This window comes from Salvelinus alpinus, chromosome 10 (genome assembly GCF_045679555.1).
Source record: "Salvelinus alpinus chromosome 10, SLU_Salpinus.1, whole genome shotgun sequence".
Classification (NCBI taxonomy): Eukaryota; Metazoa; Chordata; class Actinopteri; order Salmoniformes; family Salmonidae; genus Salvelinus; species Salvelinus alpinus.
In genome coordinates this window covers 19,066,930-19,080,620 of record NC_092095.1, presented here as the reverse complement: position 1 = coordinate 19,080,620, position 13,691 = coordinate 19,066,930, and the positions used below count along the sequence as shown (strand labels likewise).

At 43.1% G+C, this 13,691-nt stretch overlaps 1 protein-coding gene across 1 annotated transcript; it reads left to right on the top strand.

The window, feature by feature from the left end:
- The first annotated feature begins 2,532 nt into the window (after positions 1-2,532).
- On the top strand, positions 2,533-13,309 carry LOC139531649 (receptor-type tyrosine-protein kinase FLT3-like). Its single transcript, XM_071328302.1, has 23 exons — positions 2,533-2,794; positions 3,225-3,319; positions 4,300-4,448; positions 4,577-4,701; positions 4,855-4,981; positions 5,116-5,258; positions 5,378-5,514; positions 5,647-5,785; positions 6,020-6,197; positions 6,415-6,512; positions 6,615-6,723; positions 7,947-8,176; positions 8,343-8,440; positions 8,808-8,940; positions 9,066-9,170; positions 9,315-9,425; positions 9,629-9,844; positions 9,975-10,114; positions 10,250-10,372; positions 10,494-10,605; positions 11,008-11,107; positions 11,224-11,329; positions 11,423-13,309. Exons 1-23 carry the CDS (start codon positions 2,761-2,763, stop codon positions 11,639-11,641), a joined length of 3,027 nt encoding a protein of 1,008 aa, XP_071184403.1. The 5' UTR covers positions 2,533-2,760; the 3' UTR covers positions 11,642-13,309.
- The last annotated feature ends 382 nt before the right edge of the window (positions 13,310-13,691 follow it).

The window sequence follows — 13,691 nt, the reverse complement described above, 5'->3', positions numbered from 1 at the left end:
TGTGAAATGCTCTGAGACCAGGTTGCGTGCAGGGAAGAAAAGTGCAATCATCACCTTGAAAATTAAGTTTAGGGGCTCAATTCAATCCAACTCTAATTGCAGTATTTACCCAGTAGCTCTTTTTCCAATGGCCAAATTGACTCACAGATTCGTCTTCAGTACTGTATAAAACCTTACAACTACTGCCACCCAGGGCGACCCTCTCACAGGTATGCTGTCACTTTTCAGAATTAGAAGTGTGGGAACAGGATGAACATTTTAAATAAAGGTCAAAAATATATACAGTACCAGTCAAAAGTTTGGACACACATAAACATTCAAGGGCTTTTCTTTATTTTTTATATTTTCTACATTGTAGAATAATAGCGAAGACGTCAAAACTATGAAGTAGCACATATGGAATCATGTAGTAACCAAAAAAGTGTTAAATCAAATATATTTAATATTCCTCAAAGTAGCCAATCGTTGCCTTGATGACAGCTTTGCACACTCTTGGCATTCTCTCAACCAGCTTCATGAGGTCTCACCTGGAATGCATTTCAATTAACAGGTGTGCCTTGTTAAAAGTTCATTTGTGGAATTTCTTTCCTTCATAATGCATTTGAGCCAGTCAGTTGTGTTGTAACAAGGTAGGGTTGGTTTACAGAAGATAGCACTATTTGGTAAAAGACCAAGTCCATATTACGGCAAGTACAGCTCAAATAAGCAAAGAGAAATGACAGTTCATCATTACTTTAATACATGAAGGTCAGTCAATCCGGAACATTTCAAGAACGTTTCTTCAAGTGCAGTCGCAAAAACCATCAAGCACTATGATGAAACTGGCTCTCATGAGGACCGCCACAGGAAAGGAAGACCCTGAGTTACCTCTGCTGCAGAGGATAAGTTCATTAGAGTTACCAGCCTCAGAAATTGCAGCCCAAATAAATGCTTCACAGAGTTCAAGTAACAGACACATCTCAACATCAACTGTTCAGAAGAGACTGCGTGAATCAGGCCTTTATGGTCGAATTAATGCAAAGAAACCACTACTAAAGGACACCAATAAGAAGAAGAAACTTGCTTGGGCCAAGAAACACGAGCAATGGACATCAGACCGTTGGAAATCTGTCCTTTGGTCTGATGACTCTAAATGTGAGATTTTTAGTACCCAACTGCCGTGTCTTTGAGACGCAGAGTAGGTGAAGGGATGATCTCTGCATGTGTGGTTCCCACCGTGAAGCATGGAGGAGGAGATGTGATGGTGTGGGGGTGCTTTGCTGTTGACACTGTCAGTAATTTATTTAGAATTCAAGGCACACTTAACCAGCATGGCTACCACCATAATCTGCAGCGATACGCCATGCCATCTGGTTTGCGCTGAGTGGATTTATCATTTGATTTTCAACAGGACAATGGCCCACCACGTTTCCAGGCTGTGTAAGGGCTATTTGACCAAGAAGGAGAGTGATGGAGTGCTGCATCAAATGACCTGGCCTCCACAATCACCTGATCTCAACCCAATTGAGATGGTTTGGGATGAAATGGACCGCAGAGTGAGGGAAAAACAGCCAACAAATGCTCAGCATATGTGGGAACTCCTTCAAGACTGTTGGAAAAGTATTCCAGGTGAAGCTGGTTGAGAGAATGCCAAGAATGTGCAAAGCTGAGAGATTTTGTTATAAGCAGAACGCACCTGAGTAGGATTCTATTTCATTGACAGGCACACTCAGGCCCATTCTCTACACAGACTGGGTGCCCCATAACCAATCAGAACTGCAGTAGGCCTATATGCAAATAGACCTTTTCCGTATATGTGTCTGTGCCATTCACTTTGAACTGAACTGTTTTTACAGCGTGATCAGTCTTGAGTAGATGAGTTTGTTTTGAGATCAAAGTGAGAACTACATGTAGTGAGTATGTGCACATTTGTACATATATGTTCATATCCTTTGCTAGTTAGTGAGTTAATAGCCCAGTTATAGATCATTTGTAGTCAGCAATGGGGTGACTGCTTCCTCCAAGAGTACAAAACTTGTGTACATTTCACATATTTTGTGAAGTGGATCCAACAACACAACAAAATATTCAGTCACCTCCTTGTCTGAATGACAAGTGGATAAACAGGTTCATGTCAAGCCCTGCATGTTTTTTTTAAAGTCTCATGGAAGGTTGGTCTACATTGAACACCACATATTGGCTGCTACTGTAGGCTGAACGATAGAACAAAATGTTTAATCGAAAACCAGATGTTTTAGGCTTAGTTGAGATGATGCAGAGGTATTCTACATTACGTTTTCAATGAAAGAGTCGAACCGCTAGGGGCAAAAGGAGCTAGATGTATTACTAAAATACCAAAATATCGCTTTTGCAACGAATTGTCAAAATGAAGGCCATATTGACATGTTCCCCTATAACTAAGCCTAAAACATCTGGTTTTCGATTAAACCTTTTTTTCTTTGTCAAGAAAGTTACTATTTAATGTCATTTTAGCCTTTTAGGTTATTAGAAAGATTTCCATAAAATTGGTAGGTTGTAATTGCATTAAGGCCTATAAACTATAGACTAGTTCATGACCAGGTTTTAAAAGCCAACCATCCCCATTTGTGTGGCCAGTCATTAAAATGAACTGCGATAACGTCATGAACCCAGAGCCACATAGCAGTCTCTCTGAAAAAGAACTGCACATCAGATGAAACGTCACAATTAAAAGAGAACTTCTTGGGGCTTCGCTCTCGATACCGTCTCATTGTGAGACAGAGCTACATGCGTTGAAGACCAATGCCAATGAAGGGAAAGAGGAGAGTTGAGATCGGTGAGTTAAAATCATCATCAACAATGTGTTTTATAGCACAAATAATCAATGGAATAGTATTATCTCTAATCACATTGTTATTTAGCTTCATGGTTGTGTTATTCATAAGTTTGTTCAACGACTGTTTTATTCGATAACCCTAAAGTAACAATACATGTCCAACTATTCCCCAAATACATTTGAAAAGGCTGCAACATTAATTCTAGCTAATTATTTGTTCAAATGTAAATGTTGCACAAAACTATATGCTGCATTTTATACATTCCCATAGTCGCAAATTCCTCAATATCATCCATCTGCTGTGTATAATGTATATATTTTTTTGTCTTCACCTGAAAGAAAAACATTGCAACAAGTTGATGCAAATACGCCTTGATTAGATATTATAAAGTAATTTGGTTTTCGTTTATCTGGTTCTCTGTTTCTCCAGCTGCGCTCCTGTTGCTGTGCGCTCTTTGTGACGGAGACGAGTTGCAGCCTCAGCGAGACGCACCTCGAGCGCTATGTATCACCACCAGCCTGACTGTAGGTGCCTAAACTGACCGTATCTGTGCATTCGTGGGATTAATTGACCAACCTGACCGGTCACTTACTGTAAACCTAAATGATCAATCGGATTTTGAAAAGACCTGTGGCCTGTCCCCCGCTTCGGTTCCTGTTTCATTACTTATTAGAGTGAAAGTTTGGTGGTCTGTGGCTGAGTCAAACTTTGAGATTATCCTCACAAACAGTAAATTCGGTTTGTCAGCTCATGTGCATTTATCGTTGAGATTTTTCTAATGGTGGGCTGTGTGGCCTAATGTCACTTCACATTGCATCGCAGAAGGATACAGGATTGCTCTGGTCATATATTTTGAAGGATAATAAAAGTGAAATTCTGCAGCCCTAACACAACTCTGAAAGCAGATGTATTTCTGCTCTGACTTCAACAAGGTAAATGGAATAACAATGCATAAAGAAGAGGGTGGAAACTCACAGTTAGTGGTGGTGACATAGCACCACAGCACAGGAGGCTGCTGACGGGAGAACGGCTCATAATAATGGCTGGAACAGAGACATTGGAATGGAACCTGGAAACCATGTGTTTGATGTATTTGATACCATCCGCTCCAATCATTACCACAAGCCCGTTCTCCCCAATTAAGCTGCCAACAACCTCCTGTGCACCACACCTACTAGCCTATGTGTTCCTGTCATACACTGTCTAAAAAGGCGTCAAAACACATGCTTATAGATGCAGTCCTCTAAATGTGACCTTGACTCAGAGAACAAAAGCAGAACTGCTATTTTAATAGAATGTCAAGAAATGTACAATTTACATTCTCGCCAGGCTTCTCGTACTTTCCAAATGTAAAACAAAGTTTGATGAATGTCTGACATTTGTGTTCAAAAAGCTTTATGAGTAATCTGCATACTGATCTCTATTCACTTCAAAAGCCATCTCATTTTACAGCTGATCATCCTCACTTACTCTCTCTCCCTGACATGGTGACATGTTGTTCCAGGGGGTGTTGTGTACTCTGTCTGAAGCCCATCTGAATGGTTCTGGTCCTACCAGACTAGAGGTCGCTGCTGGGCAGAGCCTCCATATCACCATGCAGAGCCTCCCAGGAGACCCTGTCTGCAGCTGGAGCCGTGGACCTGACCCAATAAGGTAGGTGTGGGTGTGTTTGTCTTTGTTGTGTTACCTGGCGCCTCAAGGCCATTGTATCATTATTGCGGGGTTCTGTGTACTTTTGCATCCTTGCTGAATTCATCTGTAATTCTTTGTCCTGCCAACAGAGGGGGCTATTCTATGGCCATACCACAGACGTCTGTGCGTGATTCTGGAGAGTACTCCTTCGGCTGTGTGAATTGTGGCATCATCTCCTCCCTGACGCTCTCTCTACTGGTTGGACCTCCTCTGAGTGAGTGACAGACCTTCTTTTCTAAACCACTAATGTGATTTCAGATTCTGATCTGCACCACATTAAAGTCATATAACGTCAATACCATCATCATGATTCTGAACAACATTGAAATTCCTAGCTGTAGTTCATTCTCCCATTGGTTACTTTCAGGACGTCCGTCAAAGCCACATCTGAAATACATCCCTGGGAGAAGAGGCTTTTTACCTAACTTCCAGTGTTCTTCAGAGGGAAATCCCAAGCCAAAAATTGAATGGTTCAATAACCTTGACAAGACTGGGTAAACTTTGGTGAACATAATATAGAATCTTAAAGAGTGTCTTCAGGGTTTTGACTTGAGTTTTGACTTGAGTTTCATATGTAGGACCTCTCCAAGGATGGCTACATACTTTCATTTCTCATCCTGTCCCACAGACAACGTAGTCATGGGAACGAGACGTTTAAGGACTCCGAGAGGTCCAACAACACAGAGGGAAGTAAACCATACTACAAGACAACAGTTATGTGCTGTGCTAGTAACCCCAAAGGAGAAGAGTGTTCTCAGCTCTATGACTATGGTTAGTATTATTGTAAAAGTGTAAACACAATGCCCCAAAAAACAAAATGGAATTAAAGGCACTCAGTCAGTTGAATAGTGACTGATGTGTGATCTGTTGGCTTCCTGTGTGTGTCTCAGACTTGGACCGCAGCCGAAGTGTGGATGATGATAATGAAGCTCCAGAGATCACTCTGAGCCCGGGTCAGCCCCTGCTGCTCCGCTGTAGGGAGAGAGAGAACAGCACCACACATTGGCTGACTGATAATCAGGAACAGGTAAGCGTTATCACTCATTCATTAACCTTTTATTTCCATTGTTGAAAGCATATGATCAGAACCATTTCATTTTCCTCTCCAAGACTTGTTCACTGTATTTGAGGTAATGCAGTATATCGTCTTTTCCTCCAGGTGTCCGTATATAAACTATCCTATAAAGGAATAGATATGACCTACCTGTTCTTTGAGTCGGTGAGAGTGAACCACAGTGGTATCTACACCTGCCGGAGCAACAAGAACAAGATCAAGTCCACCCACATCCGGGTCCTGGGTCAGTACAACAGGCAACAACACTGAATCCTTCTCTTTTTACCTTTATTTTCAGTCAAACATTCCCTTGACTTTTTTAAAATGTCTATCTTTACTTGGTCTTTACTCATCTGTCAGACACTTTCTTGTCATATGTCCTGATTCTCTCCGTACCACCACCTCCTACCTGTTTTTTCCCCCCAAATGATGATTTCCAAGTGATTTCCATGTGATTTCCGGTGTTGTGTGTCCTCAGAGAAGGGCTTCATTTCCATCGACCAGCTGAATGAGAGCAGTACCATCTCAGCCCAGGAGATGCCAGGGTTCTGTCTGCGGGCCCTGGTCTCCTCACACCCTCTCCTACGCTGCCATTGGCTGGGCCCGGGTGGTGTACAGACCCAGTGCCCTGAACCCACACGGCTGTGGAAGAACAGGTAGAGTAAGGCTGGTGGTCTCTGTGTGTGTGGGCTTCCTGACACTTTGTTTAATCCAGGACATACTGCCATATCCATGTTCAATATGGTTCCGTGTTTCTGTTGCAGTTTTATAAAGCTTTACTAAAGGTCTACTGTATCTACAAGATTTGATGAGGTTAAGTTTGGTTCAATTAGTTTTCACACGATTCCGTATGGTTCTCCCCCCCCCCCCCAGGACTCTGGAGCTATGTAACCCTGAGCCAGGAGAGTACCAGTTACACCTGGAGACTGGGGTGCTGAACCTCACAAAGACCCTCTCTCTGTGTGTGGCAAGTGAGTGACAGCCGACTGCCCAGTCAGATAAGACTTGTGATTGTGTGCGTGACTCCTCAGTAAGACACCTGTTCTCACCTGTCCTCCTCCTCTGTCTCTCAGGTACGCCCACCCTCAGTCTCTTCCAGGAAGAAGACTACATCACCTGTAGGACCAGCAGCCCCCTCCCCTTCAACCTCACCTGGAGGTTCTGCTCTCTGTCCAATGACAGGTACCTCTAGATTTAGGCCAGAGTTTCTCATGTTAGGATTCAGCTATATATCTTAACACTAGTGGTGGGCACCAATAGCGATAATTCGATATGATATTGATATAATTTGATATCAATATGAGCAAGGCATATCTTGATATTGGTTATTGTTCCTGTTAACCTACCCAGATAGCACCTAATGTTCTGAGAACCAGATGTTTCTCAGAGCTTGGTGAGAGTGTGGTTGTCCTATGGTTATTTTGCATACAACCTTCCTACAAAGTTCTGGGACTCCAGGATTCGTTCTGAGAATCATATTTTTCTTAGGTGTCAATTTCATGGTTCTATTTAAAGTAATGTTCTCAGAACGTTCAGAGAACATTAAGAAACAACGTTCTTAAAAATAAATGTTTGCATTATTAATTCCTAAGCAAATTAATTTCCATGTGTCCTATCTTTGCTTGAAGTTCAGAACAGTTAATCTAAGCTAGCAGTGTTATTAAAAGTCTTATTGAAACATGTTCTCAGAACATTAATTAATGATCTTCAAATCACCTATAATTTCCGCTCTCAGAACGTTAATTAAACCTTCCAGGAAAACTTTCAGGGAACCATAGTAAAAAGTTATCGGAACCTACTCTCCCACAACTTCTAAGAAACCAAATGTGCTAGCTGGGTATTTACTTACTTACTTAGTCCTCTTCATTCCTATTTGGAACATAAGGCTTCCACAAGAGGGCACCACTGCTGCTGGCCTTCTGCCTTTTGGGGGATGGTTTTACATGATAGGCCACTGTCCTTCATCTCTTTCTCCACAGACCTTCGCCAGGTTCCTTTAGGGTGGCCACGCTTCCTTTTGTTAACTTACACTTTTATGTAAAAGAAAAATACAGGATTTTGCTGCAACACTCTTACAGACTCTCAATTTAGCATAAGCCTACTTAAATGCCTGCTGATGGGCCATCAACAGGGTTCCCATTGCCCAATGGGCAATCAGCAAAAAGTTGTCTGAACTGCACAAAGCCAGTGCAATGTTATTCATTAAAAACGATATGATATCGAAATTGGTTTTAAAAAATGCAACTGATATCGATTTTCAATATCCTGACACAAACTAAGATCATTTTCAATGGAAATTCTCCATTGATCGTGCTGTTTCGTCCAGGAATAGGCTTAATCTGTGTCTGGGAAACCGACCCTACGTGTTTACCTGTGTGTGTGTTAACCTGCCCCCCCTCCTCTAGCTGTCAGTCAGAGTCTGCAGCCTGGAAGGAGATCCCTGCCCCTCCCCCAGAGCTCTGTGACTCAGACCAGTTCTGCCATAAGAAGGTCCTCAGCTCTCTGGACAGGGTCGAGGTGGGGAACCACTTTGTCAAGTGCTGCATCGCAAACTCTGTCCACTCACAGTCACACTGCAGCGAGCCACTGTTCAATGCAGGGATGGTCTTTCCGCAGCAGCGTACCTTCAAACAACGTAAGTGGTCAGTCAGGAAAAATAAGTCATCAGAAAATCATCTACAGCTTTAAGTATTTTTATAATGGTTGTCATCATAGCTCCAGTGTGGAACAGAATTGGTCACAGTGTTGTCATGGCTGTTGTCAGACATTGGTAATATCTGTTGATGTGTGTGTTCCATCAGCATCCAACTCCTCTCAACTCCTGAAGGTGTCCAGTCTGGTTCTGTTCCTGGCTTTGATGCCGGTCAGCGTGGCACTGCTCTACTTCCTCAGGAAAAAGGTACACACACACACAGACACACACACACACACACACAGACACACACACACACAGACACACACACACACACAGACACACACACACACACACACACACACACACACAGACACACACACACACAGACACAGACACACACAGACACAGACACAGACACACACAGACACAGACACACACAGACACAGACACACACAGACACAGACACACACAGACACAGACACAGACACACACAGACACAGACACAGACACACACAGACACAGACACACACAGACACACACAGACACAGACACACACAGACACAGACACACACAGACAGACTTGCTCCCCACACTCAAACATTCTCACACCCTCCTGATATGTTGTGTGTAGAAACCCCAGTACCAGAGCCAGCTGCAGGTGATTCAGATGACGGGGTCTAATGACAACGATTACATCTACATCAACTTCAAAGACTTCCAGTACGACCAGAAATGGGAGTTCCCCAGAGAGAATCTGGAGCTGGGTAAGACTGGGGGAGATGTACCAGTGGAATGACGTAACCTGACCCATCTACTTGGAAATCTCTAGTCTCCAGCCTCACCAATAGTATTCCCACCAACCCTGTGTTGTTGTGGTCTTTCTCCCCAGGGAAGGAGCTGGGCTCTGGGGCCTTTGGCATGGTGCTTCAAGCTACAGCCCACAGCATCAGCAAGCCTGGGATCTCCCTGCAGGTGGCTGTCAAGATGCTGAAAGGTACAGGGTTTTACCTGTGTGATGTTTTACACTGCTGGCTAAGTGTTGGTGTTTGCTGAAGACACACTTTTCATACTATTTAACATACCCTGCACCAGTGAAGTCACTCAGGTCGTTGTTGAGTCTTGATGTTTGCCCATGCAGAGAAGCATGAGACAGTGGAGAAAGAGGCTCTGATGTCAGAGCTGAAGATGCTGACTCACATCGGACGGCATGCCAACATCGCCAACCTGCTGGGGGCGTGCACTGGCTCAGGTACGACAGCCAATCACAGACAGGCTCAGAAACGAGCATCTAGCAGAAATAACGCAGGAATAACTACAAGATGTAATTGCCAAGAACATGTCTTTAGATATTGTACTGAAACGAGTACATGTGTATTTAGGACTGTCTCTAAGCGCCTGTGTGTGACTCTGTGAATGTGTGTATCTGACTCTGTGACTGTGTGACTTTGACAGGGCCAACGTACCTGATCTTCCAGTACTGCCGTAATGGGGACCTGCTGAACTACCTGAAGAACAACAGAGAGCTGTACCACAAGTCTCTGACCGAGGCCTTCAGCAGGGAACGCTTCAGCAGACTTTACCACAACCTGCCCAAGAGGAGCTCCACTGGAGGGCAAGAGAGCATCGCCCTCCTCAGCCTCAACTCCTCTCCCATGGACACCTCTGATGGTCAGTGTTGTGTAGACGAAGACACATGATGAAATAGGCATGCTAATGTATAAAGCAGCACAGTTAAATACGTCGGTAGGATCTCTTCACTGTTTGCCAGTAGATCCTGTTGACCCCAGCTGATCCACAGGTCCAGGGATCTATGAGAAGCTGCAGGAAGAGGAGGAGGAGGAGGAGGAGGAGGAGGAGGAGGAGGCACTGACCTATGACGACCTGCTCAGCTTTTCCTACCAGGTGGCCAAAGGCATGGACTTCCTGTCCTCTAAGCACGTACGTGGATTGACAACACTGCACACTACACACTGCACCATATTCACTTCACCATGTCCCCTCATACATGTATCATTCCCTACATCATTACTCCCTACACACTCTCTCTATCTGGGTGTGTGTTTCTGTGTCCAGTGTATCCATCGGGACCTTGCGGCCAGGAACGTGTTGGTGTCTCAGGGTGGACTAGTAAAGATCGGAGACTTTGGACTGGCCCGGGACATCCACAACGACTCCAACTACGTAGTGAGAGGAAATGTAGGTACTATACACAGAAGGGAGTGTTTGTCTGTATTCTACAGATGCTCTGTTGTCAGTGACAACAGCTCTGTTCTAGACATGCAGTGTCAGTGTGTGTGTCTGATGTGTTGTGTCGCAGGTGCGTCTGCCAGTGAAGTGGATGGCTCCAGAGAGTATCTTCCAGGGGATGTACACCATGCAGAGCGATGTCTGGGCCTATGGTATCCTGCTGTGGGAGGTCTTCTCTCTGGGTAGCTACATAAACATACCTACTCTTTTTTTTTTTAAATGTATTGTCATTATTTTATTTAGTTTTTGTCCTTTATATTGTGTGTTGACCGAGTTTGGGGATGAGGTGGGCAGCCAGGGGTATGTTTAGGATGGGGGGGGCTTCAAAAAGCATACATACTCTACACACTTATTAAAGATGTATTCCCTGCATCTTTATTATATGTGATTTTCTCTCTTCCTCCCTCTCTCTCCCTACCCCTTCCTCCCTCCCTCGCCCTCTCCCTCTCTCTCCCTACCCCTTTCTCTCTCCCTCTTCCTCCCTCCCTCTCCCCTCTCTCTCCCTCTCTCTCCTTACCCCTTTCTCTCTCCCTCTATCTCCCTCTCCCTCCCTCTTTTCCTCTACCTCTCCCTCTCCCTTTAAGGTTTGACCCCCTACCCGGGGATCAAGGTGGACAACAACTTCTATGTGATGATAGAGAGAGGTTTTAAGATGGAGCAGCCGTACTATGCCAGTGAATCTGTGTAAGTATCCACAACCGCTCTGCACCTACATCTATACATCATACACATTTAATTACAATCAAATATATGAACTGTAAAGGAGGTTTCATCCCCCTTTCCCTCCCTCTCTCCCACAGGTATAAGATGATGTGCAAGTGCTGGGCACTGGAGCCTCGGGACCGCCCTCACTTTGCCAAGCTGGTGGCCTTCATGGGCGACCAACTGGCCGACATTGAGGAGAAGGTGAGATTCAAACTTTACAACTGGCTAGCACACAGCATTCCATTAGAATCAGGATTTCTTGTCATTTCTTACTATGCCCCTTTTCTGTCTTAGCTCTACCGTAACATCCTGGACAAGAGCTCCAATGACTCCTTATACCAGAATGCACCAGTGAATTCTGGCCTCTCTGCCTTGGCCAAAGAAAAGGAGATTATTTTGACACAGTCACAGAACCAACACTGCAAGACCCATTCCACTGGCGAGGCCCCAACAACCAAAACAACACCCTCTGACATGGATGCCATGGAGGCTGATGAGGGTACACCTCTGTAATCATACCCCTGAGTGCAGGGGCCAACCTATCCTTCTAATTATTCTATTCCATACAATATACTAAGGGATTACAAAAAAACGGGAACTGCTATCCGTAACAGCAAAAATATTGTAATCGGATTACATATAGTTTTGAAAAACTAGATGATTACTTCAAGGATTACTTTTAAATTCAGAAAGGATGTTTTCTCAATGACATTCAAATCAGCATTGAAAAAAGGCGCAAGTTTATGTTTGTTTCACCTGAGCGAGTCTGACCACAAGTCAGAGACAACTATGATGACACACAAAATGTGTTTGATGGATCGCGGGAAAAGAGCAGGAATAGGCTTTTGTAGGCTACAGTCCAAGCTATGGCTTCCAATGGGGCGACTGCTGTCGGCATCCAAAGATTATCCAACTTGAATAAACGCTTGGAGGTAAGTATGCCAGCAGTGGTGTAGTCTACGGCGATACGGATATCACATATTATTGATATCTACATAGCGCATTGATGTGAATCACACTGCTGCTCTCTCATTTAGCTATTTGCGCCTTACGGATTGTGTTTGTTGTGGATGGCTGTTCACAAATCTAAGTGTGTATTTGAACCCAATAATGGAAGTTTAAGCTGCCTATCAATCATTGTTTTTAAAACCAGGCAGTGAAAAATGTGCTCTTGCAACAGCTGCTTAGTGCGGATCCCAGCCTATGGAATAAAAGTAGGGTTTTTATTACTCAATCTAATTCATGCTGATAAAAAAATACATCCATAGACCTAATGGACACATGCTCAAACTCACACACTTTTGATAGACTTAAAGGGGCAATCTGTAGTTGCTGCGTCCATTTTATAAATTATATATATTAATGTAAAGATATAATTTAAGCATATTATTATATGTAGTAGAAAGTGATGGGTTTGAAGAATCCTACACAACCAACACATAAAGTAAAATGTAACATCCATATATGGCCAGCTATGTAAACTTTAACATTGATTTATCCTGCAATAGATGCATGTTTGTATTTTTCTATAGCCTCTTAAGGGGAAAGGGGAAAGTAATCTAAAAGTAACGGAATGTAATCAGATTACGTTAATGAGTTTGTGTAATCCAAAAGTTACGCTACTGATTAAAATTTTGGAGAGGTAACTGTAACAGATTACATTTAGAAAGTAATCTACCCAACACTGAACATACTCTGTTTAAGATCTCACATATTATATTGTGGCACTGGCAGTCTATATTTGTATATTGCTGTGGATTTTAAATGCACTGAATACTTGCTTTATCCAAATATGTTTAACAATGAATATGTAAATTAAAACTTTTGTATCAAATGCTCGCTCCTACACTGTAGAAATTGATAAATAAATATTTAACATTGAAACATAGTAATGAATGTAGCATTAGATACATTTTAATACAAGTGTTGGGCTGAGACAACCTCTTGTGAACATATTGCACACATTATATTGAATTTACTGTGTGAAACTAACGCAATATTAGTCGTGTTTTTACTGCTTTTGGATAAGAGTTATTCATTTTAATTTAGAGACAGGTTCAGGAGACTGCTGGATTATTCTGTCAGTGTTTTTTCTGTGTGAAGTTGCTTACTTTATCTTTATGTTTGTACATTTGAGTTCTCGAAATTATTCTTATATTTGAAATAAAGTATTTAAAATTATCCCTGTTTTTTTGTGGATTTTAGGTCTATCGGTAACAAATAGTGGTGTATTATATTCGGAGGCGGGGGGAAAACAACGGCACAAAATGCACGACAGGTGGCGCGAGAGCTACATTAGTCGCCAGAGCGACTCCTGCGGTTCAGGTGTCCTGAATGTCAATAGTGTCATTCACCTTGCTTGCATCAAATTAAAAGCTGTCAAATACCACTTTATCTCCTTTCAAACATTTTGAAATACAACAAACAGGCCGAGGTTCAGGTTGCATTCTAGGCTAGTAAGGCTACAAAGCTGTGCGTAAAAAGGCATGAGTGGTTCCAAAGCGCCTTGTTGTCGATGAGTTCATTAACCCTACAGTAATTGCACACTGGGCTTTTCTGTTGA

Excerpts from the sequence above, each read along its gene's own strand:
- LOC139531649 (XM_071328302.1), top strand. The coding sequence starts at position 2,761 with ATGCCAATGAAGGGAAAGAGGAGAGTTGAGATCG. Across the intron at positions 5,259-5,377 it reads TTCTCAGCTCTATGACTATG|ACTTGGACCGCAGCCGAAGT; the intron begins GTTAGTATTATT and ends TGTGTGTCTCAG. Across the intron at positions 6,513-6,614 it reads CCTCTCTCTGTGTGTGGCAA|GTACGCCCACCCTCAGTCTC; the intron begins GTGAGTGACAGC and ends TCTGTCTCTCAG.